Genomic DNA, 27,912 nt, shown 5'->3' on the forward strand with positions numbered 1-27,912 from the left:
TTATGAACTTCAAGAAACGGATGAGTCATATTTTTCATAAAAGAAAATAGATTTGATTTTATTAAAACTTTGATGTTTTCTCGTAAAATAGTACAGATTCAAGTAGGGAATACTACTTCTAATGTTTAATCTTTCAGCACGCGTGTACTCCTGAGTCACCAATAATGGCGCGTCGCTTGTGCTGTGTATAACGAACAAGGTTTGTTATATGGTACTCGAGTGTTCAATGGATGCAGTTTGTACTTTGCCAACACATCGTAAAATCAAAAACGTTCTTATCAAATTGAAACTGTACATGCCAACGGATGGATTGCGGTTGTCGCATCACTAATGACAATCGATTCTCAGTGCTAAAAATACATCCTTTTATCATACGGCAAGTCATTGTCACCTCTGCTCGTGCGGTGCTGCAGACTTAAGTATCTACACAAAATTAATAATTCATCAAACGATCGGTCAACAGAAAGAAAGTGATTCAATTTCATCGATTGAGCTCGCGATCTACGATGATCGCTTTACAGTTGCTGGTCGGATAACAAAGGCTCCATAATCCAATGCGCTGGCTGCGTTCTTTGTTCCAGAACTTCCAACTGCCGGTGGTTGCTTGGCGACTCATCCGCCGTTGTTGCCGCAAATCGTTGTTCGATTCCCCATCAGTGTCAGTTATCACCTTCTTCGAGGAGGCTCAAATGTCGCTGGAGCCACAGTGTGTGAACGAGACAGACCTGATAAGAGAAGTCTTCACTTCTGAGGGACTCTTCGTACGTACATAGGGCGAGCGCAATCGATAAGAACGGACAGCATAATTTCTCCGCCCGAAGCCATAGCTGATCAGCACACCAACACGAAGCTAGTCAACGAACTTAAGTTTGGAACTGATAAAATATAGACGGGGTATGTGCGTTGTTTGAAGAAGCGCCCGGCTTGTGTATTTCTTTATTTTCAATAAATACACATGTTATTCTAAGTGAAAATATATACATTTTCCGTCTTGTTCGGATTCAGATGCGATAGGGACTTCTGAGTGTCTACGGCTTGTAAATGATTAGCCGAGAAGCCAGGCTCATCAGTTGCTAATCGAACGTTCCTCCGAACGGATCTCCACCGTACAAACGCAGGCTTAGTTGACTCAATTGAAAAGTGACCATAAGTGTTATCTGTTGTCGACTTTTAAGTGAGCAGTGCTATAAAACGGTTATTGGAGAGTGCAGTTAATTCTCCGACTGATCATCGGAAATGTCTCGCCAGTTCGACATCGATACGGATCCTCCAACTCCCGAGCTGTTGGAGTTGGCTCGGAAGGAACTTCGAGAAACTCCGGAAGTGCGTGAAGCATCCATTAAGGAACTACGCAGTCTGTTGAAAGAAGCGACTGATTTACACTACAAAGATGACGACGATTTCCTCTTGATATTCCTGCGTCCGTGCCACTTCTATCCAGAGAGTGCACTCAAAATGGTAAGTGATAAGCTGTAATCAATACTCAAATCCTTGAACGGTACCATTCAAATTGTTTTTCCTTATCTCTGTCTCCCACCACAATCTTCCATAAAAGGGAATTGAAATGGCTTGAAAATTATCAGCAGTAACTTATCAATTTCTACTATATTCTACGTTTTTGTTTGAATCCTGTGCACGAATTACACTAGTTCGAAACATTTTAGAACTGAGATTGTAAAAAAATAATATATGACTTACATCCATGACAGTTGTTGATCCTAATTGGACCTAAGGACAGTACAGGACTGGACATTCTACTATACTGCTTGGAATCGTCCCGAATAGGTACAGAGCAAGAACGAGATGCTGAAAACCGTCGAAATACGCATCTGTAAAGTTATAAATCAAATGGTGAAATAAAATAAAATAGTACTTCCACATAGCTCTTACGATCAACGTCAAACTGTGCACTCCGGATACTATTTTTTCACGGATTTTTACATGGCTATATAACAAAATCCTATAATTTTTTATTTTGCAAATTTACCCCATTTTGCAAATTTGACGAGAAATCAGAAACTTTTTTTTACGAATTTTCGTATATTCAACTGAAAACATTTTTTACATAAAACTTATTTTAAAAAAATCGGGTGTATCTTTAAGAAGGTAATTATTATTATTAACTTTATTAAAGAGATTTGAAGCCCCCGGTTGGCTCATCTCTGGATTTTTGAAAAAGTTTCATTTTCTTCCTTATGCCCTGAAAATTTCCAAGGAGGTTGAGGATTTTAGTTAATTTTCAGACGTTGTCTAACTGGAACCCGACTTTGATTGATATTTAAAGAATGGCGAAACGTTTTCCACTTCATTCGGCAAACTGTGCTAAGTACATAATTTTGAATTCTAGATCCTGTTTATTTTCTTCGCATAAGACACAATTATTAAATTCGTCGAGTTGCTCGACACAATTCGATAACTCGAAAACCATCAGCGCTAGAGTTTTAACGCCTTCGGAAAAAATTACAACAATAAAAATTCTATTTTTGATGTGGTAGCCCTTTGGTAACAAATTTTGTGGAATGCATTTTTTCAATCTTTCAAATTAGGGGGTCGTACTATTCCACAAAGAAGGCTTGAAATAATAAATATACAATTTTTCAAGCTTGTTGATTTTTAAGATCACTCCCACAGTGGCGAAATTTGTTTTTTCATCGCGTTTATTTAATAGTACCTTTATTATGCAATTTAGCGTAATGGTGTCTTCGAGACATTTTATCAGTAAATTAAGTAATCTCCTTAAAAGTGAAATAAAAATTTATTTTTTTCCACTTCACAACATATAAGGTTTGATTCTTCATAAAAGTTGTAGTAAAATTTCTCCTGAAATGTTTTGTCGACGACACCAAGTTCGTAATTCTGTTACTTTTTGAGATTTTTTACGTTTTATGCTGACAACCCTTTAAAAATGGGGTTTCCAACATATTTTTTGCATGTTCTAGACAGTTTCAGATTAAAATACGCCGTTTGATGGCTATTGCGACTTAAAAACTTGAAAAATAAAAAAGTTATAACAGTTTTATTGGATTTTTTAGTCTTTTATTTGAATTAACTGCAACTTGACAACGGGCAACTTGTGGCAGTCAATCTCATACGCATAACAAAGTACAAGTAATGAACTTTAAATTATTACCTGAACTGTAGAGTTGTAAGTGAATGTAAAAAATGTTTCATAAAAAAAACATTCCCTACTATGCAAAGCAAGATCAATCTCCCATCACAAGGAGTTAACGAATCAGCGTACCATGCGTCTCCACATGCTTGTATGCTTATACGTCGAGCATGCTCAAAGCTTGTTGACATGAAAAGCACAAAACGTCCAAAAGTAATGAAATTACGAACTTTGTGTCTTCGACAAAGTTTTTCAGTAGAGCTTTTGCTACAACTCTCGCGAAGACATATGCCTTGCATGTTGTAGATTGGAAAAAATAAAATTTTTATCTCACTTTTAGGGAGATTGATCAGTACGCTGCATATCTCCAAAGAAGCGCATTAACTTACTGATAAAATGTGTCGAAGACACCATTACGCTAAATTACATAATGAAGGTACTATTAAATAAACGCGCTAAAAACACGATTTTAGCCACTGTGCACCCTTGTCTTTTTTTTATTCTTTATTAAAGAGGCTTGAAGCCCTAGGCTGGATCACATCTGGTATGACAAAATTGGTTACCGTAGTGACCGTAATGAAAACGTGGGTTTATTTATTTTCGAAAGAGACGATTTTTTAATCTATCATTTATTTGGAAGGCTCATTTGCCGTGAAGTGTTACGGAGCCGAAATCATGTTTTTCAAAATAGTTTTTCATGATTCTTATACATTTTTCATTTCATTTATTTATTTTTTATTTTATATACTACAAAGGGCATGTACAACTTTTGTAACAAGCCGAAAGATCTCTGGTTACGCGTGTTGATCTTAAGGCCTTACTCTAGAGTTTTCTTGGATGACCATGACAATAGGCATTAAACGTATTCTATTCTATGTTCCACAAAGGGCATGTACCACATTGGACACAAGCCGAAGGATCCCTGGCTACGCATGTAGATCTTAAACCCTTCAATTCATTTATTTAGCTTACGTCTAAATAGATAACATTAAATCAACAATTTGGCGCAACAATACACGGTTCGAGGCCGCATCTCTCCAACCTCGAATGCGCTCCACGCTCGCCAAGTCGTTCTGTTTCTGGTGAGCCCACCTCGCTCGATGCGCTCCATGCCATCTCGTACCTGTCGGATTGGAAGCGAACACCATCTTTGCAGAATTGCTGTCTGGCATTTTTGAAACATGCCCTGCCCATCGTCCCCTTCCGGCTTCAGATACTTTCTAGATATTGGGTTCGCCGTAGAGCTAAGCGAGCTCGTAGTTCATTCTTCAACGCCACACACCGCCAAAGATGGTCCTAAGCACCCGCCTCTCGAATACTCTGAGTGAGTGCTTGCGAATCCTCCTCGAGCATTGTCCATGTTTCATGTCCGTAGAGGACTTCCGGTCTTATCAGCGTCTTGTGCATGACACATTTGGTACGGTGGTTAATATTTTTTGACAGCAATTTCCTCTGGAGCCCGTAGTAGACCCGACTTCCACAACCACCTGGTAAGCTTCCTAGGGAAGCTGTTCTCGTCCATAATTTTCCATAGCTCTACGCGGTCTATAATGTCGTATACCGCCTTGAAATCAATGAACAAATGGTGCGTTGGGCCCTGGTATTCACGGCATGTTTGAAGGATTTGCTGTACAGTAAAGATCTGGTCCGTTGTCGAGCGGCCGTCAACGAAGCCGGCTTGATAACTTCCCACGAACTCATTTACTAATGGTGACAGACGACGGAAGATGATCTGGGATATAACTTTGTAGGCGGCATTAAGGATGGTGATCGCTCGAGTTCTCACACTCCAGCTTGTCGCCTTTATTGTTCTTGGGGCATATAGCCCCCCCAAGCAACCAAAAGATCGGATAAGAAGGAATGTTTTGGCTTAATCAGCTCGCTTTTATAGTAATTTTTTTGTATGGTGGGAGCGCAAAAGGGAACTTTGAAGTTCCGTTAAAGTGCTATGAACCAAAAGTGAATCAACTGGTTCGGTTAGGAACAAAATTATGTAAAATCTGAACTTCTGGTTGCTTGGGCCTTCCTTCCACTTTCGATTACCACACGCTTGTCCGTCAAGATTCTCCCATCCTTATCCCTCCACATTTCAGCTCGCGGCACGAAACCTTTGAGGGATGTATTGAGCTTCTGATAGAACTTGCGTGTTTATTGAGAATGGAACAACTGTTTCATCTTCTCGCACTCTGCTTCTTCCAGGCGGCATTTCTTCTCTTGAAAAAGGCGGGTCTGCTGTCTCCGCTTCCTTCTATAACGTTCAAAGTTCTGTCGGGTACATTGCTGTAGCGCAACCGCTGCGTCCTTCTCTTCCAGAATCTGTCTACACGCTTCGTCGAACCAATCGTTCCGACGTCTTCGTCCCACATACCCAACGTTGTTCTCCGCTGCGTCGTTAAGCTCACCCTCTCCATCGAGCCCTATCGAGCTCACCCTCTTCCGGCATAGCTGCCTCTAGATACTACGCGTATGCAGTGGCGACATCAGGTTGGTTCAGTCGCTCTAGCTAGGTCCTACCACGGCGGCCGTCGTTACCGAACATTGTTGATGAAGGATAGTATTGGGCGCAGTTAAACCATCACCAGATAGTGGTTAGAGGTCGGAGAAGTGCCGTTAATCAATTAGAACGTGGTCGATTTGTGATTTTTTCTGCAGTGGTGATCTCCAGGTGTACCAATATTGAATTGCACTTCCTGCAGCGGTCCTCCACGTTTTCGTGCAATATATAGTTCCGATAGTTCTTCACCGCAATTACTCAGTCCTGGATGGCTACCATGAATCCTTCTACCCCGTACCAGCCACGTATTCGACGCCACTTTGTCGATATATTCCAACTCCAGTTAATGGGGGTGCGTCCCATGCAACTCCTCCTGCTTCCACGATGCGATCATCTCATCGACAGATTTGATGTTGCAATTAAACTGCTAGTCCTCCTGCGTCAGATGCAGGGCACTGAATCCGTGGTCAGCTTCACACACAGCGCGATAAATTTCGTGGCGGTTCTGGCTTTTCGCGAAGTATCTTCGCAACTGCCGGATTTGGGAAACACATAGTGTCCTTATATCGGTGACGCCACTTCCTCCTACTGTACGTGGCAGGGTGACTCACTCAATGGGCGATTTCGGATGGCACATGCGAAGCTTAGTGAACGCCACTCGTACTGCTCGTTCTAACGCCTCCAAGTCAGTCTTGGTCCACTTTACCACCTCGAAACTGTATGTCAACAAGGGCACGGCAAACGTGTTTATCGCCTTCATTTTGTTACCGGCCGATAAGAAGCTCTTAAAAATACCGTTGACAGGATGCAAGAACTTTTCCTGTAGCTCCTTCTCCATCGTGTGGCGAATTCCCTTCAGTTGCAGGAAATTTAGGAACTTGTACGTTTCGCCTTCAGCCATGATTCGAATCTCTTTCTGTTCGTTGACGCGGAAACTGTCGGTATCCACCAGGTGACCCCGGCGTAAATATATGGATCATCATTAGGGTGGCTCAAAAAACACTTTTTCAAATTTTTTGATGGGCCGCCCTCTTATTCGGTTCTATTTGATGCCCGGATGTTGTGGATAAAATTTCAGCCAAATCGGTCAACGTTTGGGCAGTGCTAAACTCGTTGGAAGTTTATATGGAGAAATTTATGCAGAAACATCCAAAAACAGTGATTTGCAGTTGGACGCCACTACTTACGATGAAGAACTATGATACTCATTCAGATCTTGAAGAATTTAATACAGAATGTTATGCAGAAAAACGCGAGAAGATTAGAGTCTGCCAGGTTAAGTTATTGGCATTTCTCTATAGCAAATATCGTTTCTTCTACCTCTGAAAGGAAATAAATTCACCCCTACAACACTCCAGTAAAATGCTAATATCTTTGCCTAATAAACTCTAATCTTCTCGCGGTTTCAGCATAACATTCTGTATTAAATTTTACAAGAACTGAATGAGTATCATGGTTCTTGATCGTAAATTGTTTCGTCCAACTGCAAATCACTGTTTTTAGATGTTTCTGCATACATTTTTGCATATAAACTGCCAACGAGTTTAGCACCGCCCAAACGTTGACCGATTTGGCTGAAATTTTGTCCAGAGCATCAGAGCAAATAAAAAAAATGAAAAAGTGTTTTGTGAGCCACCCTAATATTCATCTTCATGAAGCAACTTCGGTCCGAATTTTGACAAACATCGCATGAATATTCAAAACATAGAATGACATAGTCAGATGACTGCTCCACCAATTCATTCATTCGACAGTCACTGAGTGTGCTTACTATGTGCAGAAAAAAACATAATTAGCATTGTTTATATTGATGTTTACCGTTGAAAGTTCATTGCGGATGAAAATCAGATTTAGTTCTATGTAACAAATTACTTTACTCATTTGAAACTTGTTCAGATTTCAGATAATTTATAAATTTGTAAAATGTGCATAAATATTCAATGACTTATATTCAACCGAATATTGACAGTCCAGAGCCGACTATGAATGTATCTCTGACAAGTGAAAAAAGGTGGACTTCACCAAAAATTTTGATTATTTTACGACGATTATGGAGCTCTATAATACGCCAGGCATAGATGTATCAACGCTGTAGCCAACCTGTAGCCAACCAGACCAGACGACAGACGGAGATTTAAAAATTTATGGAATTTCGAATTTTAATTTTAATCCACTTTTAAACATGCATTAAGGATTTTATTACTGGACAATATCAAAAACTTTTCCATTTCTGAACAATTGAAAATAACAGAAAACAGTCAAAGTACCCTGCCTTAAGCCGTTCTGGGCATCACAAAGACAAGAAAAAATAATCTTAAGAAAAAATGTTAATGATAAAAAGAGCAATAGGGTGGGATTATTGATTTCCCGTGCTGAAACCCTTTTTCATGAATATAAGTGAAGGAAAATCTGCGGATAAGAATGGCAAGAAACTAGGAAAGAACATTAATAAAATGCAATTTTAATTACATTACATTTACAGTTGGCGCATGTTAATAAATGACAAATCGATTCAATTCACAGTCTTTTTTGATCGAAATTGATTTAATTACTCTAAACTAGGCTCACACATCGGGAATCTTGTCCATTGATTTTGTTCCCATGCAAAAAGGCGAGACTCATGCAATTTCGTCGCGAATGGTAAAACCAGTCCTGGCTAATTTATAGGCTGGTTTACAGCTCGAACTCTCGGAGATCTCCACTGCATTGTATTTTTAATAGGGCTGAAATTCTAATTTTCTTCAACGGAATCCCATAAAACCAGACGACGCATATAGAAGCGAAATACTAGCCTTAAAGGACGTGAGGGCCAAAATCCGAACAAAATTTCCCTCGGTTTAAAACTGCTTTAAACTCGATTTTGTTCAGCTTATATTCGGATGTGGTTGTAGAGCTCCCTTCCGTTGATGTTGAAAATTCGATTTTGCTCCTTCCTCTTCAAAAATTCTCCATAACGTTGCAGTCGTTTAGCAAGAGCACTCAACCGCTGTACATGAGTGTCGAGGATCTCAGTTATGCTCGTCTCGGTGAGATCTCGGAGTTCTGTGGGTTTCTCGTTGATCGATTCCCCTGCTTGTACTGTGTTAATCGACCAATTTTTGACCGCAGTGTGGCGATGCGGGTCTCTAGACGTGGGTTTTTGTACTTTGGATTCGTGCGCTTCCATCACTCTCACCTTTCGGACGCGTTCGCAATCGCAACGTCCTTAGAACAGCCACTGCAGCCGAATACACGATAAACTGCAGCTCCTCAAGGTTCTCCGCGGTTTCCAAGTACTGTGGCAAAATATCCTGATCAAGGTTGCTTACTGCACTCGTCATCCGATAGGAATACTGCAATTTGGGTATCCGATGCGACATGGGGTCTGTCCCACGGAACTGTGTAACTACTGTGCCAATCTGATTGGCTGGTTCGTCCTTCAATTGCTGTCGTTGCAATTCCACTGTTGGTTCTGGAGCGGCGGGTGCAATTGAATCGCGACGGTTACTTGCGATTGATGCATCCAACCCAACAAAACTCCTTCTCGACGTATCGCTCGATCTCGCCTTGCCGATCTTACGATCCAAGTTCCCTCTGCACTTCCCGCTTGAAGTACTTTAAATATTCTCGAGTCAGCATATTATGTGACATAATAGCTCCCTGGCCTGTGTACAACTTGTTCTGGTCAATATGGGGTGCAAGGGATCGTAGCGACGGATCACGTACTGATTCATCTCCCTTGTCCACATGATCCGTTGCAGTCGGCGGCCCGCTAACGTGAGTGATTGACGTCGATCAACCACAGCAACATCAGCAGGTGCAGCATTGCCTTGGTGATTTCTTCTGCTGACGTTTCTGTTCTGTCTTTGTGGTTCGGGCTGAGCCGCTGGCCACTCGCTCTGTCAACCCCCTTCCAGGACCAGCTCCAGTAGGTGCTCCCTCCTTGGGCAATCGCAAGGGTGGTATTATTCTTGAGCGTAACTTTATTTCTGGGTGTGCTTCGGTGGGCTCATCCCCGGAAGCTACGGGTTCTGTAAAGTTATTTAATTCTTTACAGTGCTAAATAACTAGGTTCAAGCGCCAGTACTCGTCCGAGGATGGTTTTTCATTAGTGCTTGGGAATTGGGCCTTCAGCTCCAAACTGCTCGAAATGGTGGTTTTCATGGACGCCCAGGGTATTTTGATCCCACCTAATTATTATTATTATTGTTATTGTTATTATTGTTATTTGACTTTATTCAAGACGCTTTAGCTTCTAGAGTCGTCACGTCTTGTGGCGAGGAAATGATATTTCCGTAGAAATGTTATTTTCGGGGAAAAATACTCCTGATCCCAGCCTATAATTTTATCCTTAGGGACTTAGAGAATATGTGTTCCAAATTTGGTTGAAATCAGTCAAGGGGTTCAGAAGTTATGCTGGAACATTCAGACAAACATTAAATTTTTTATAAGGTAAGTGTACCGTTTTTGGCCGCTTTAGTGCCTACCCAGTCAACCAGAATGCATACATAATAGAATTGTGTTTCGATATTGCGATGCCTATGCACACAATTTTCATCGAATACCAATCGCGATAACGCTTTTTACGTACAAAAGTGGAGGCGATATATGTGTACTTCTTATCCGAGGTTGCACGGTAGTGTATGCGATGTGCACGATTTTTATGCGAGTTTGTTTGTTATACATTGCAATGTAGTTTGTGATAACAAAATCTGTTTGACAGATAATCCGAATTCATTCGAGTTTGTTTGCAGGAATATGCGATGACAACAAATGAAACTGGAATTAACTCGTAACATAGCCTACTATGCGGGAGAATTCGTAAATAAACTGATGAGCTTCGCACCACAATGCGATTTTGATGAAATTTGGATCGGTAAACGATGTTATTCGTGCATTCTTATACGATGTGTGGTTGTCTGGGTAATTTGGTTTGTTTTTTCGAACGTAAAAGCGCAAGGGGTATTTTTTTCTATTGAAGTTAATAAAATTCTCGTAAATTCCTTAATCTTCGATGTTATTCACAAAATTAAATTGGTCAAATTAGAAGTTATGGAAAAACCCGGTGAAGTTACTCTACATACAAAATATTTGTACACGGCTTAGCCCGAGATTGAAGAAATTATGCAATGATAATAACGAATGCTAAAGCTTCACATAGGAGATTGATAGAATGAAAGATCGATAAGTACATATTAGATGAAACTCGATGTGCCCACTGTGATCGGTCTTTTTATTTCAATCTTTATTACCGTGATTCTTTATAGTAATTGTAAAAGTTCTTCACCATGTGAAAGGTTTCTCAAAAGCACGAATGTACCGGTTTTGGCTTTGTGTCCTACTTGGTGTTAGGAAATTTGGCCAAATTCCATTAGCTTAATAATGCGAATATGTTTGTAAAACGTAATTCTTGAGCAGCTTATACCATAGACTTTTCTTCTTCTTCTTCTTCTTCTTCTTCTTCTTCTTATTGGCATTACATCCCCACACTGGGACACAGCCGCCTCGCAGCTTAGTGTTCATTAAGCACTTCCACAGTTATTAACTGCGAGGTTTCTAAGCCAAGTTGCCATTTTTGCATGTTTACACCATGAGGCTAACACGATGATACTTTTATGCCCAGGGAAGTTGAGACAATTTCCAATCCGAAAATTGCCTAGACCGGCACCGGGAATCGAACCCAGCCACCCTCAGCATGGTCTTGCTTTGTAGCCGCGCGTCTTACCACACGGCTAAGGAGGGCCCCGACATAGGCTTTTATTCATTTCTCTTTCCTTTATTCTTTCTCTCATCGTCCATCTTGCTTTTTCCGCCCCCTACTTTCTTCTTCCTCTTCCATCGTCCTTATTTCTTCTTTCATCCTGGTATCTTCCTTCTTTCTTCTTTCTTTTGTTTTTCTTACTATTTATCCTTGTTTTTCTTCTTTTTTCATCATTTTCTTTCTTCCATATGCCTTATTTCTTCTTTTTAAATTTCTTTTTTTAGTTTTCCATCTTTTTTCTTTCTATTTTTCTCATTTTTCATTCCTCCTACAACTTATTTCCTTGTTCCTTTTCCTTCAATGATTTTCTTATTCTTCCTATTTTTCATCCTTCTTCTGCTGGCAATCTTCTTTCTTCTTTCTTTCTTCCAACTTCTTCCTTCCTTCAAATCGCCCAATGCGTTCACTTACATTAACTTTTTATTTGTAACTACTGAATACTTCTTCTCTTATTGTCTCCGAGGATAGAGAACAAGGGATCAGAAATTACAATGGTTTTTTTTCTAAACTAAACTTCTATTTCTTCTATCCTCTTACATTTTTTACTTAAGGGTCCTGTACACCTCCGGTGGTGCAAAGGGCCGACTTGAAAGATCTCCATCCTGAGCGTTGCCCGGTTATCGCTTTAACCTGTTGCCAGGTTAGATTTCGGTCGACTTCTTTTATTTCTTTATTGAGGCTTCGCCGCCATGAGCCTCTGGGTCTGCCTCTGCTGCGATGTCCTGCTGGGTTCCAGTCTAATGCTTGTTTACAGATTTCGTTTCCGCCCCTACGTAGAGTCTGGCCGACCCAGCCCCACTTCCGATCCTGAATTTCTGTTGCTATCGGCTTCTGGTGACAACGAAGTTGGAGCTCGTTGATTGAGATCCAGTTGTGAGACCACCAGGCCCGAATTATATACCGCAGGCATCTGTTAATGAACACCTGCAGCCGTTGAGGGTTCTCCACTGAGACAATCCATGTTCCGCTGGCGTATAACCACACAGGTTCCCCGTTAGAGTTGAAAATTCGTATTTTGGTGCGTTCACTTATCTGCCTGTTTTTCCAGATATTTCTCAAACTCGCAAAGGCAGCCCTTGCTTTCTTGATCCGTGCGCCTATGTCGATCTTGGTACCGCCGTCTGACGCCATTTGGCTACCAAGATATTGGAAGCTTTCAACATTCTCCACTGGTTGCCCGGCTACTGTGAAACTGGAAGGAGTCACTGTGTTTACATCCAACGATTTGGTTTTGTTGACGTTGATGACTAAACCTGCCGAAGAGGAGCGCTCGGCAAGGTCGTTGAGCTTACTCTGCATATCAGAGCGCCGTTGCGCGAGGAGTGCAACATCATCCGCCAATTCGAAGTCGTTTAGGTGCTCCATGGTTATAGGCTGCCATAACAGCCCGCGGTTTGGTTCACGGTCAATCGCATCTACCAAAATCTCGTCGATTACGATGAGGAACAGTAACGACCCAGCTACGACCCGGATAGGGTCGACCCCATTGTGCAGCACTCTACACGAGAAGGCCTCGTACTGTGCCTCGATGAGGCCGATGATTTTCTCAGGAACCCCCTTGCGTCTCAGGGCGCCCCACATATTCTCGTGATTGAGACGGTCGAAAGCTTTTTCGTAGTCAATGAATACCAAGTAAAGGGACTCTTGGAATTCGTTGACCTGCTCCAAAATGATGCGGAGCGTGACAATATGGTCCACACAGGATCTTCCGGCACGGAATCCGGCTTGCTGCCGCCGGAGAGTCGCATCGATCTTCTCCTGAATCCGGGCTAGGATAATTTTGCACAGAACTTTGAGAACGGTACACAGCAACATAATGCCTCGCCAGTTATCACATACAGTCAGGTCACCCTTTTTGGGCACCTTCACTAAGATACCTTGCATCCAGTCGACCGGGAAAGTTTCGGTGTCCCAGATATTACGAAATAAACGATGCAGTAGTTGAGCGGATGTCATGGGGTCAGCTTTGAGCATCTCGGCTGATATGCGGTCGACCCCTGGGGCTTTATTCGATTTCATGCTTTGAATGGCTGTTTGAATCTCTAGCAGTGATGGAGCTTCGGTATTGACGCGTGTTATACGTCGGATCCTAGGCAGATCATGCCGAGTTGTTGTTGTGTTCGAACCAGCGTTTCAGCTGGTCAGTTGGGTCGGTCAATAACTGATCATTCGCGTCTTTCACAGGCATCGTTGCATTCATCTTCGCCCCGCTTAAGCGTCGTGAGATATCGTAGAGGAGGCGAATGTCCCCAGTTGCGGCGGCTCTCTCTCCTTCGTCGGCCAGAGAGTCTGCCCACGCTCGCTTGTCCCGTCGACATGAGCGTTTTACTTCCTTCTCAAGAGCCGCGTATCGTTGACGGGCTAAGACTTTGGCTCCTCTGGTTTTCGATCGCTCTATCGCGGCTTTGGCTTCTCTTCGCTCCTCTATCTTTCTCCAGGTCTCATCGGTGATCCATTGTTTTCTCTGGGTGCGTAGTTCGCCCAGATTATTCTCGCTGGTGGTGATGAAGGCATTCTTGATGGCGGTCCATTGGTCTTCCACGCTGCCACCTTCCGGAATATCTGCAGCACGCGTCTCCAGTTCTTCAACGAAGGACCGTTTCACCGTGGCATTTTCCAGTCGGCGTGTGTTGAATCGTCGTCCAACTCTTTCCTCCTGCCGACGAATCCGCGCAATGCGCAGGCGTATTTCGCCGATGAGGAGGTGATGATCAGACGCGATATCGGCACTACGTTTATTCCGTACATCAAGAAGGCTCCGTTTCCATTTTCGGCTGATGCAGATGTGGTCGATTTGATTTTCTGTAAAGCCGTCACGGGAGACCCACGTGACCTTGTGAACCGGTCGATGAGGGAAGAGCGATCCCCCGATCACCATGTCGTTATTACCACAAAATTCTGCGAACAGCTCTCCGTTTTCGCTCATTTCTCCGAGACCATGGCGTCCCATAATGCGCTCATGATTCGAGTTGTCGGATCCGATCTTCGCATTGAAGTCGCCCAAACAGATCTTGATATCACCCTTCGGAATTCTATCTACGACGGCATTGAGTTGACTGTAGAAGTTCTCTTTGTCTTGCAGATCGGCAGCATCGGTTGGCGCATAACATTGGATTACAGTAAGGTTTCGGACCCGTGTTCTAAATCTGGCAACGATTATCCTTTCACTTATAGGTTCCCACTTCATAAGCGCAGAGTGTGCCTGAGCGCTTAGTAGGAAGCCAACTCCGCGTTGCCGGGGAGCGTGTTCACCTCGTAAACCAGAGTATAGCAGAACTTGTCCCGACGGCGTTCTGTGTTCTCCAAAGTTTGGCCAACGGACTTCACTCAGTCCCAGGATCTCAAGCTTCATGCGGCGTGCCTCATTGGCAAGTTGTGCCAATTTACCCTGCTGGGCTAGGGTTAAAACGTTCCATGTTCCTATTCGTGTCCGTTGTTTCGCGCTAAGAGTCGTCGCCGTAAAATCAGTCCATATTCTTTCATTATCGGATTCTCGAACAAATTGATTCTATCCTCTTAGGAATAAGAATAAGTGGTTGAAAACGGTCAAGTGGTTCAGAAGTAGTTAGCGAACATACAAATGTTGTTTTTTACATTTGTAGATAGATTGCTTATCGTGGTGATTAAAAATAAAAAAAATGTGTCGTCTATGAACACTCGCTTATGGCCATTTCAGTTATTCATGAACAATGTACCGGTCGAAATGTTGCATGGAAGTAATGGCGTTAATTCAATGGAAGTAAAATCGATACTTTATAGCTGTAAAAGCGTCAATCAGCGCGAGCTTAGTTCAGCTGTCCACATTTGACTAGATTCCTTATCACTACTACCTCAAACTAATGCGTTTTAACTTAATTTGCATTATTTTTGGTTTTCCATACATTTAGTAGATTTCCAACTACCATTCTATTTTATTCATTGAGTTACGGCTGGTATTTTTTATCTGTTTTCTAATTCCTGTTATAGGCTCGAGAAACAATAGAAAAGACACTTTTTTGCTATAGCTAATATCTTCTTCTTCTTCTTCTTCTTGGCATTACATCCCCACACTGGGACAGAGCCGCCTCGCAGCTTAGTGTTGATTAAGCACTTCCACAGTTATTAACTGCGAGGTTTCTAAGCCAGGTTACCATTTTTGCATTCGTATATCATGAGGCTAGCACGATGATAATTTTATGCCCAGGGAAGTCGAGACAATTTCCAATCCGAAAATTGCCTAGACCGGCACCGGGAATCGAACCCAGCCACCCTCAGCATGGTCTTGCTTTGTAGCCGCGCGTCTTACCGCATGGCTAAGGAGGGTCCACAATAGCTTATATATTAAAATATAAAACGTAGACTCATTGGAAACGATCTGATATTGTGGAATTGAACCAAAGGAACACAACGGAAATTTGACCATGGCCGGACAGCCGGGTCCCTATGCAGAGATTTTCTGATATCACTTAGATGACTAATGAAGTTCAGTTCGATTAAGATAAATCAAATGTTACAACGTCATCCACAAAAAGCGATCTAAAATCTAAATCACTTACAAACTTGCTCAGAACACCAATTACATAATTTGGAAATTTTAAATGAAAGTCAATGAGTATTACGCTTTGAGGACCATTGCTCATTCTACTCATTATTTTCAAATAAACGCCAAGCTTCTAAACTTAATGTTAGTCAAGTCACTCGATTACGATCGTAAGATCAACGACATCTAACACTATTCAATCGAGCACAAAGTTTATTATTTTGTTTACCATTGGTGTGGCTTCTAACCCAAAGTGCCAGTTTGCCCCGTCGAAGTTTTTGAGTCGCAATTTATTCTGCAAACCAGTGTCGTTATCGCTGAAGTCATTGAGGCACATGGACAAAGAAACAATCAACAGTTACTGACCACCTGTGTTCTGTTTTTGCTGCCAAAATGCATTCCCGCCGCTGATAATGACTTAACGAAACACACACAGTTCGTTGGAAGAGCTTCATGCCCGACGGGAAATGCATTCGCGTTGTCTCCACGCGGATTGGCGCTATTTTTGTGTTCTAATTGCTTTCGCGCCGGACTTTGTGTCGCTGATCGAATGGAGTGTGTGTCACCCATCATTGTGACGTCGCGGCGTCACTCGAATGCGGCAATAACCCTTTCGCTTGAATGGTTGGGGTTTGTTTGTGCTTCTTGGCGACATAGACGGCGTCATTCGGTGGCATCTTGTTTTTAATATTTTACGTTTTGTGTGTCTCGTGTTGTCACGGGGAGACACGCGAATTTCCTGATTGTGCAACCGTTTGTTTGTATGATGTGTAGACGACTGTTTTAGTTTAAGTCGCAATTGAAATGGAAGCAACTATTGAGTTGTTAACCGGCTAGTTGGGACTGTGGATACGATCCCTGGAATCATACCTTCCCTATTTTGTGTTCCATTGTTTTATTCTGTTCACTGGAATCGATATTATTAACAGCCACAATTTATATTGAACAAATGATCCTTTTTATGCTTGAAAACAATATATCCAATTATCAGTGCCTTATTTTGAAGTGGTCCAGAGGGCCTATGGACTTGAGCCTCCACTAAACCATACTTAGAGAGCAATCCGGCGAACTCAAACCTTCTATGGCGACTAATATAACGCAATAAAAACCACACATTTCTAAATATACATCATTTTCTTCCCCAGATGCGCCGTATTGCAGAGTTCAAAAAGAATAACCACAACCTGCTGCACAACTTGATGCCAGAAGACGAGAGGCGTGCCTTCACGGAGCACAACGTGGTCAACGTGTTGGCAAACCGCGATCAGAAGGGCCGCCGAGTGCTGCTGGTCAACTGCGGTGCACTGTGGGACCCCAAACAGGTCAGCTCCGAGCAGCTGTTCCGTTTGTTCTATCTGATCCATTTGATCGCCCAGCTGGAACCGGAAACGCAGATCAATGGAGCCGTCGTCATCATGGACTTTGACGGTCTGTCGCTCAAACAGGTCAAAGCGCTGTCACCATCGTTCTCCAAACTGCTGCTGACGTTCATCCAGGAAGCGCTGCCCCTACGATTGAAGGAGGTGCACATCATCAAGCAGCCCTTTATCTTTAAAATGGTGTGGGCTCTGTTCACTCCGTTCATCAAGGAAAAACTGAACAAACGAGTAAGTAGGCAACCGGGGAACCACCCTATGATGAACGTATTTAATCAATCGTGTGTGGGGGGCTGACCGCTTTATGTACACATATTTGGTTTGGGGCACGATCAAAGTTCAAACTGACGACAATTGTCTTGGGCTCGAAACCAAGATAACGCTTTATCAGCTTGAACTTCAACGACGCCAGCATCGATGTGTGCCTTATTCCCGCAGTTGATTTACATTCCTTCGTAAGCCTCATGATTACTATTTAATTTAAATTGTTAATGTCGTGGCGTATTTTAAACAAATGGATGAACCGTGGGCATTTTAGTTCGTCCTAGAGATTTATATGAACTACGGAGACATGTCCACAATGGCGGAATGATCTTAGATTGAGCCAGGCGGGGCATATACTTTGAAACTGTTTATAAACAATTTAATCTCTCGTAGGATGTTGATGACCTTTCTGATGCACTTTTCTAGTTACGAAACATCGATTGAAATACGATCGATTATTCAGTTTAGTTATTGTTGCATGGCGTCAGTAAGCTCTCGTTCATTTTGAAAGAGAGTTATCTGTCACACTTGATATAGATACTTATGTAATATCAAATATATCAAATTATCTTCTCTTATATATAAAAATGAAATGGTCTGTGTTCGTATCCGCATAACTCGAAAACGGCTGGATGGATTTTTTCCATTTCTTCAGCAGAAACATTCGTTATAGTTTCCGACGGGTTTATATGATATTTCCTAATGCGAAAATTACGAGTAAAGTTGAGCAAATCGTGAAAAACTAAAATTGTGATTCCTATGCGAACTTTACATGGGCAGTTCGGAATGCACATTCTCGCCTACTATGCAGGACAACGTCTGCCGGGTCAACTAGTATATAATATATTTATTAAATTAAATTAATTAAATTATTGTATATTTGATTATCTGGATCGCAGTTCTTATTCATTCGTACCAGCAGAGAATGCTCACTCACGCAGATTTTTGGCGGGAAATCATTTTGCGGAAAGAAAAGGTTTGATGAGTGATAACCATTATTAACCCTTCACTGCCGAAATTTTGTTTGCATGAAAAAAACTGTAGAAGCTAGTTTTTGTGAAGAGAAAACTGAAAAAACACATCCTCAGTTGAACCGGTGCCAACTAAAGTGGTACATAAACCATTTTTGTCGATTTTATGTTTTTACACCAACGACTTTCGTTTGCAAAAATCTAGTAAAAGAATAACAAAAAACTGATTATTGACAACTTAATCTAGAGATATGCACATTTTTATTTCTGGTATTTTCGTTGCCAGGAAAAGTGGTACATGTACAGCTCTACCCACTTAAAATAATTTAAAAGAAAATTTTACAACATGGATGTTTCCGCAAAAGATTTTGACGCCATTTTAAATTTCAAGATGGTTCCCTGCCGTTTGAACTAATTTTATAAATGTACTTGTACCACTTTTACTGGCAACGATTTTCGGTTTCTGTTCCCATTACTAGTGGTTTGTTCCAACAAATTTGAAATTGGTCAAGAAACTTCGAATATTTCTCATTACAACCTTTAGGCACATTAGTCATAACACGTTGGTACAGTTGAGATGCAAAAAATTGCAAATTTGAATTTTATTTTCGAAGTTTTTGGAAAAATGCGTATCCTTTAAAATTTACTCAATGTGACTATACCATTTTCACTGGCACCGGTTCAGTTCATAACGAAAACGAGGTTGGGCATCTGAGCGAAAAAAATCATAGCTGTATTTCAAATCAACACAACAGTAGAGTAGCTCGTAATGGTTAATCCTTGTGGTGAAAGGCAAAGAAGCAGTCCTGATTCGCTAGCAGGCATACGTTGATGTTACATTTTCGACTGGCAAAAACCTAGCTAGTGCTGAACATCATCCTCGATAATTCCGCAACAGCATACGAAGCCCTCTTGCACGCATAGTCGACATGGCTGGCGAAGATCAGCTTGTCGTCTATTACGACCCCAAGAAGCTTCAAACTCCGCTTTGATTCGATCGCGATTTCACCCAAGTGAATCACAGCATGTTGAACCGACCTGCGGTTGTTGACAATAACCACCTCCGTCTTATGTTGAGCGAGCTCCAAGCCTCTAGCGCTCATCCAATCCGCCACCGTGCGATCGCATGTGCTGCGGTCAGTTCTACCTCGGGAATTGACTTCCCGTAGACCTCCAAGGTTACGTCATTGGCGAAGCCGACAATCTTAACATCAGGAGGAAACTTCAAATCCCCGTCATACATAAGGTTCCATAAAACCGGACCCAGTATTGAACTTTGCGGAACTCCTGCGGTAATAGGAACGCTTCTCTGATCGGCATCAGAGCGCGATGGCATTCCAGTTTGCGCTGTTGAATGCGTTCTCCACATCAAGTGTCACTAACGCACAGTACGAATACCTCGCCTTTTCTGTTGGATCGCTATCTCGGCGGTCTTTATCACCGATTTAATAGCGTCCACCGTGGACTTACCCTTGGGAAAACCGAACTGATTGCTTGACAGGCCGTTCGTTCCCTCTGAGTACGGGCCCAAGTAGCACACGCAACATCTTCCAAAAAGCACCTTGTTTCTATTCAGTTTCGTTAAAAGCATTGGTAAACATCAAAACACGAAAAAGTTGCATCAAGATGTCAAAACGTTCGAATTGTGTGCAATGTTTCATTAACATTGCAATACAGTACGCGTTTCCCATTTGTGAACAAACAACCGAGTATTCCGAATTGCATGTTGTATACACGAAACAAAATCATTAGGTTGCATATTTTTTACCATGTAACTTCAATAAGTCTTTCAAAATAGAATTGTTTGTTCTAATTAAGTTACAAATAAGTTGAGTGTATCTTCATGTTTGATTCAGCATAGTTCAACGTTTTGACAACTTTCAATTTATTCCGGTGATATTGCAATCAAGTAACATGAAACCTGAGTACAAAACTTCATAATCGTATGGTTTCTATTGTGAGTCAACATGCAGTCCCTTCGAAGTGTTGAATGATGCTGTGATAGAGTGAAGGACTATCAATCACAAGATCCATGAAGCGAATCTAGTTTAATATTTTTATTAAAAAAAATTCCGCTGTAGTATTTAGCAACATTATTGCAATTTTACTGCAATCGAAGAATGTTTCCGTAGGCTGCACCCCTTGCGCTTTTTAGATTGCAAGAGACTTATGGGGTCCTTTCATAAATTACGTAATGCTGAAGTGGGAGGGAGGGGGTCAAGCCGAGCGTTATGATTCATACAAAAAAATTAATCCTTCCATAAAAAAAGTGTTACGAGAGGGAGGGTGGGGGTCAAAAATCACCAAATTTAGCGTTACGTAATTTTAGAAAGAACCCATATTTGATGGCACATACGCAATGATTGTTTCTTTCCGAATAGTTGCAACACAGTGAAATGTTCAGTAGTGAAACAAGTTGTGCTGCTTGGGGGGTCAGCTCGTTGAGGATGATCCTTTCTAGCAACTGCCATTTTCATCTTTTGGGGAATCTACACTCATCAAGGCTTCCCTAGCAGCACACATATTCCATTTGGGTTACTGCAACTCGTATATGACCAGATTTAGTCACAAACAAGTTGATGCAACTGATTTTGTCTGACTTGTGCTGTGACTCTCTGCATAGCTAGTCTGAACAGGTTCGGGTTCGCTATGATTGCTGCCTTGAGAGCGCTGTTCGGAACTCTATCAGGCCCTGGAGTTTTGTTCGTTACCAGGGATTTGGGCCCGCGAGTAACTCTTCGTTCGTCATCGTAGCTACCATTTCGGCCGCACCCGTATTGCCTTGCGATGCAGGAGGCAGGGACTTGTGGCTCGGTACGGGAAAAGTAGCTCGATAATTCTCGCCAACCTATCCGGGGGGATCCAGTAAATCTGTACTGGGTTCCACGGCACTGTGGCATTCGAGGTAATGAAAAAGCAGACGAGCTTGCAAAACGAGGTTCAAATACACAGTTTATTGGCCCAGAACCTTTCTGCGGTATATCATACTGTACCATAAAAATGGAATTAAAATCCTGGGAAGCACAAAGGTTGATGACCAATTGGTTAATTGCCGAAAAGTGTGCTCAATCAAAGAGATTTATAATTCCCAATGTTAAAGTAACCGAAAAGCTCTTAGAGCTCAGCAAGAGAGCTCTTTGCACCTTCACTGGCCTAATAACCGGACACTGCCCGAGCATATATCACTTGAAAAATATTGACCAGATTCAGAATGATATCTGTCGTTTCTGTAACATGGAACGTGAAACCTCGGAACATCTGCTTTGCAGTTGTGATGCATTATACAAGGGTAGATCTAAATTTCTAAATAGTGGCTTCATGCAACCAGGAGATATTTGGACTGCGAATCCTGGAAAGGTAGTGGGTTTTATTAACTCAATTATACCGGACTGGGAAAATACGCGTCTTAGGTTGTTTACTTGACAAATGGTGATCAACCTAGAAGATGCGAATAGTTAATAGTAACCAGGGGTATACCACAAAAGTTCAACTCAATGGACGCAGTGGTTCTACGCCCCAACAAAAAAAAATCCGGGGGTTAAAGAGCTCTCTTTAGTCTTGGCCATCACTATCCTGTAGGCGTCACCCCACGGATTCGCGTTGGCTCCTTCGCATAGGTTGTCGAAACATGCTCTCTTACTGCTCTCGATGGCCTTGTTAAAGACCAGTTTCGCAGCTCGAAACAATTCACAGCGGACCGCTCTTTCATCCTAGGTGCGGCTTCCAGTGTTGGCTTCCAGTCTCAGGGCCGCGGTGAAAACTTCGCTGTTGAAGTGATTGATCCTCCGCCCATAGACCTGGATCCCCGGACCTCGGATGTTGCATGCCCTTATCCACCCTCCAGTCCAAGTGTGGTTTCAGACCAGGACTGACAAACGTTACGTCAATCCATGACTCGACCCTGTTCTTTCTGAACGTGGTAGCGGAACCAACATTGCAACACTGCGTCGAGCTTTGCTAGCGCCACTAGTAACGCTTTACCCCTTATATTAGTGCAGTGGCTGCCCCACTCCACTGCCCAAGCGTTAAAATCCCCTGCTATGACGACCGGCTAACGACCCACTAGGTCGGACGATAGCCTATCGACCTTGTTGAAATATTCTAATGGCCACCTTGGTGGGGCATCGCAGTATTGTAGCTGTACACAACATTGATCTTGGCTATCTCGACACCCCAGCAGAGGAGTGTACCACCTCTTGGATCGGGTTCCGTCCCGTCGTGCAAATAGCCGCCACCATGGATCTATACGCCACCCAATTGCCGTTATTGACAGGGACGTTGTACGGGTCGAACAGGAGGGCGACATCGATCCTCGACTCCGAGACCGACTGCCACAGCAGACAGTGGTTAAGATTCAGCTGTGTTACTTGCACGGCTTTTTCTTTTTGTTTCTCTGATAGAACACGAAGATCTCCCCTTAACGTGGTTACAGGCTTGCTTTTTGGTGGCACGGATGAGGCACTTTTTTCTGACGCTTCGCACGTCCTGACCAATTTAAGGACTTTTGCGTAGTTTTCACCAACAAGGCCTCACCTCTGTCCTTAGCTTTCTTTGCGGGTCGAGATGCGTTCGACTTTCGCTTTGCCCTACTGACCAGCTGCCAGGGATTTTCGGTCCCTTGTGCCGATGGCACAGGCCGGCTGGTACACTCTTGCGGCCCGGTGACTTGCGCCTGGTTGGTGCCTTTCGCCTTTTTGGGCCGAAAGTCACCTTTTCGGGTCGACGCCCTTCGGGCTTCTCTGCACCCTGATCTACTCCGTCCAGACGACGTTTGGCCTTTATGGTCGCATGTAGTTTGGTTTTGCTATGAGCGCCTTCGTCGGATTGCAGCCTGAGCCGTTCCGGGTTAGGCGCAGTCTTTGCTTTATTGGCCGTCAGGGCGAAATCAATCGCCTCTTGGGCCATGGTCGCTCCTCCAAGGAAGGAGAAGGCATCGGTTTGGGCACCTTTTTCGGCCTTCTCTCTTCCCACCACCCGCCTGATAAACGCATCTTGATCTTTTCTTGCAACTCGAACAGCCGGATGCTCCATTCGAAGGTTCTGTTTCAGTTTCTTACTGATGTTCTGCCTTGCGTTCGCGAACTCGATGATATCATCCCGGGTAGTGGCCCGCCGAGCGTGCTGATAGGGCTATACCCCGGCATGAAGTCAAATCTGCAAACAGACACCTGAAAACTCAGTGCGGGGATGGCAGAAGGCCGACTCGCTAAACCCACCCAAGTAACAGAAGGTTTCCTTTTTTCCCCGGAAATTACTGGACGTCAATACTTAGGAGGGGGCTGTGCTCACGTGTTCAGCCTCTTTCAGTTCCGTGCCAGGTGGCCAAACTCTTGGCTCTGCTGAGAGAGGCTCAACGAACACACAGATCAACCGACTTTTACTCTGCCGATTCGCAGTGCTTTGTCAACAGCATCTGCCGGAAGTTTTATAGCAGCGATTTGCGTGCCTGATGCACCCCTTCTTAGTCGGATTGTTATGGCAACATCGCCCAACTCGAGTTGCCCCTTCATTGCGGTGGCTACCACGTCTGCCATGGTAATCTCGTTCAGATCCAGACATTGGAGGCACGCTTCAGGCGTCATAGCTCTCACCTGTGCCTTATCGCCGACCACCTTCTCCGTTAGCTCCTTATATGATGAGTTCTTATTCTTGGAGTCCTTTTTTAGTTCTAAGATCATGTCACCCGCCCGTGTGCGCCTGATTCTCTGTACATCTGCGCCAAAGTCCTTCAGTTCGCAGGACCTCCAAATACTCTTCCTCACTAGTCTTCACCACCAAGTGCTTCACCCTTCTTCATGCTTCCTTTGGTGATTTTTTTGCCACTCGTCTATTTTACTGCGGCTCTTCTTCGTCTTCTTTTGGACCACCTGCCAGGGGGTCCCTAAGTTGCCGTCACCGGCTTGGTCCGGCTGTGCGGCAGCCATTTGTTTGCGTTGAGCCTCCCTTTGTTTTTTGGAGCCTCCTGGTCGCTCGTTTCCTGGTGAAGATCTGTTCCTCTTAGGTACAGAGACCGGTGTGTTTTTACGGCCGTCCCAGCTTCTTTTCTCTGTTATAGCCAAGTCCTCCAGGAACCAATCCAGGAGTTTCCTGTAATAGCGCCGCTGATAAAAGGGCGTTTTTGGTTGTAGCCAGCTTGCTCTCGGCGTCAGATAATTCCAATCTGTCATTGCTGACCCGAAGGCTTTTCGGATCTTTAACACCAGCTCCTTGATGTTCTTGTGCACGTTGTGTTTCTATTCGACGAACTCGTGGAGCTCTTCTGCCCACCTCTTTGCGGTAAGAATCTTCGGCTGTTGTTGGGCCATGTTCCACCCGTGGCTCGTGGGCAACTGCTGTTGCGATTTGTCGCGTTGTTGCTGCTTCTGCTCCTTTATCTGCTGATGCTCGCCTTTATGGTCTTGGCTGCTCACTTGAGTGGTTTTTCGCTGTAGTACCTCTCGGTGCTGTTCTTCTTCTTAGGTTTGCTGAGGCGGAGACCTCCACTTACTCCTTCGTTGCTTTCTGGAATTTTATTCATGATAAAACGGTCCCTCCTCCAGATCGTTATCTCTACCTGCTGTAAATAGTCGCTTGTTGTGATCCCATGGGTCCCTATGTAAACAGTTAGGTCCATGCACGGGTAGACTCCGGTACCTTATAGCACTATGTTCAGAGCCGGATAGGCGTAAATCAGGAATACTACATCTGAACCTACTACCCACCGGTATTGGTGGCAGATTTTGAGCGTTACCGGAGGCCTGCCAGGTTGTTTATCGAGACGGAGGCAATCGAACTATGAGCCTACTTGCCGTTTCAAAAAGATATCACTCGAGTCCTAGTCAAATTTTCTTCCGAAGGAATTTCTCGACGAACCTTCGGAGGAATTCCTGATGGAGTTTCCGGAAAAATTTCTGCATGAGTTCCTGAATGAATTCTGGATAAATTCCGGAAAATTTCTAATGCACGCAGTTAATTCACGCCGATTCACGCCACTGCCTGAATCACTGCTGAAAATGATCTATCATGCCACCTCCGATAAAACTTCAATCGGCGCATAGGTTTGGATTGAATATCAAGTGAACTCCTGTATGGAAATTTCGAAAATCTAAACGCTGGGAGGACATATACGATCCATCCGTCCCGAAAGAATTTAATGAAAACTCTAGTCAAAATAATTCTTGGCATACAAGTAAATTGCATTTAAACACGTTATACCGAAGCCCAATAAAAAGTAACATGCTATTCCGAGGCTCAACGCTAGATTTTGAATTTGAAAAAAATATAGCGGAATAGTAACATTGGCAAGGCAAGGTGTATTATGCAATGCATCCGTATTATATTACAATCCGCGTAAAAGGTCCCTCTTTGAATCGCATAGATCTACTTCCATGGCAACAACATGCGCAAGATTCATCAATGCATCGATCGAGAACTGCTACCGGCGAACTACGGCGGAGATTTACCGGCGATCAACTACGGTGGCACCGAGTGGTATCCGTGCGTGTTCCGTCATATCAACCACATCAACGACTGGAACACGTTCGGCTTTGTGGACGACCCCGAGCTGCAGCAGTACCGATTGAAAGACGTGAAATTCCGTGCAAATCTGTCCTCGCAAATATGTTGAATTATCACTTAACAGTTAATAAGATTAGACGAAAGACTAGCGCCAAAATTAGGGGTAGGAAACAAAGAAAGTATTATGAATAAATCTCAATTCCATTATATCGTAGTCAAATGTGTAATTTGCGTTGCTCGCACGCTAATGAATAGAAATTCGGTTGAAGACATTTTGTGGATAAAATTGAAAATACATCTCTTGAAGGATTTTGTGTTGTTTGTATAATTATTCTCCTAGTCAAAGCTGATCTGTTATGTTAGGTATTTTTCCAACTTCTAAAGTATGAATATAATCGCATGTGATTATATAAACATCTGAAAGACAGCCTTTCGAGTTAGAAATTATCTCGACTTTCCTTAGCACAGAGGATCACCATCACACAATAAACAAATTCTTTCATTTATTGGCCAAAAATCTCTAATTTTTAGTACAAAGTTAAGGTAGTCAATGAAATCGGATCAGAAATACCAATGATTAATGTCAAAAAATAATTGCCACCACAATTTAATAATTTTGCAATAAACTTCCACAACTTGTGTAACTCCGGATGACCTTGACCTATTTTTACATTGTAACACTTTCCCTCCATACATCATAGCGAGGAAAAACAAGTTTTATTAGTGCGTGAAATCATTAGCAGTATCAAAAAGGGTTTTGCGTCAAAGGCCGCTGCGCAATTGAAAAGCTTGTTTGTTGACGTACAAGCCGATCTTGAATACTGTCCATAAAAGCTTATCTGTTCCATATTGATATAAAATTCATATCAATATGGGACAGTTTTGCTTGCAGCGGTAGTATAGTTGAACCAAATCACAAAACGTGCTCTACAAACACTTCTTATAGCGTTCACTGCGAATATTTAGCGGCATTGCACACATTCCGTAGTAGGGGGTACCCAACGTAATCAACAACTATTAAACCGGTTATTATTTTCCCATCAATCATCCGAGTGCGATGAACCAATTCCCACTACAGCCTAATCTAATCTCTATTTTCCTTCCTCTTCCAGATGTTCTTCCATGGTGGCGATATGAAGAAATTCCACCAGTACATTAGCCCCGATGTGCTGCCAAAGAACTACGGAGGAAGCCTACCGGAGATTGACTACTCCGGCAAGGACTGGTTCCCGTGCGTGGGCAAGTACGTGGATCACATCCGGCGCTACAACGAGTGTGGCTTCGTGGAAAAGACTGACTAGGAAACGTTCATTCCAAAAACAAGCAAAGACTGCTTGCACGAATGCAATACGTGGATGCTAAATGTTGTACTTTAAGGAAAAATGAGAATTGTGTTCTTTATACAAACGTTCAAATTTTTATTCTATGTTTTGTTGTCTAGTACAAGATTTTACCAGAAGATATATTGATACCATAATTTATCGAATATTTTGATATTCTGCTAAAGTGGTATAATAGCAATTTACCATACTCTTGCCAGAGGTGCATCTGAACACGAGAACGCGTGTTCGTGTTCAAAACGTTCTGAGCACTGCACACTGTTCAAGAGCACTGACCGAACTTAGCAACTTGTATCCTAGGAAAACAAACTCAAGCGACGGCATGCTACTCATTTTTTGGCTAGTAATGGAACACGTGGGCATCTAACGGATAGAAAACAAGCATGCTCGCGTTTTTTTTGCATAGTTCCAAATCTAAGGAATCTTAGTTATTATGATCGTTTTGCTTGCGTACCAACCCAGTGCACACTGAACTGTGTTCAAAGTTCAAAAATTTGAACACCAAGGCACGTTCTTGGCTCATGTTCTGTTCAGAATGCATCTCTGACTCTTGCCATTGTTGATGAAAAGTTAATATTAATAAAATCGAAGTGACATTCCAA

General features: G+C 42.8%; 1 protein-coding gene across 2 annotated transcripts; it reads left to right on the plus strand.

The window, feature by feature from the left end:
* Positions 1-430: 430 nt before the first annotated feature.
* Positions 431-27,912, plus strand: LOC134213734 (clavesin-1-like). 2 transcript variants are annotated; one of them, XM_062693053.1, is made up of 3 exons: positions 431-1,458; positions 17,008-17,469; positions 25,831-26,305. In XM_062693053.1, the coding sequence occupies exons 1-3, from the start codon at positions 1,237-1,239 to the stop codon at positions 26,077-26,079; spliced, it is 933 nt and encodes a 310-aa protein (XP_062549037.1). In that variant the 5' UTR covers positions 431-1,236; the 3' UTR covers positions 26,080-26,305. The 2 variants fall into 2 exon arrangements, with proteins under 2 accessions (XP_062549037.1, XP_062549038.1); XM_062693054.1 differs by lacking the exon at positions 25,831-26,305 and adding an exon at positions 27,083-27,912 and having other exon boundaries at positions 673-1,458.

Source organism: Armigeres subalbatus, chromosome 2, assembly GCF_024139115.2.
Source record: "Armigeres subalbatus isolate Guangzhou_Male chromosome 2, GZ_Asu_2, whole genome shotgun sequence".
Lineage (NCBI taxonomy): Eukaryota > Metazoa > Arthropoda > Insecta > Diptera > Culicidae > Armigeres > Armigeres subalbatus.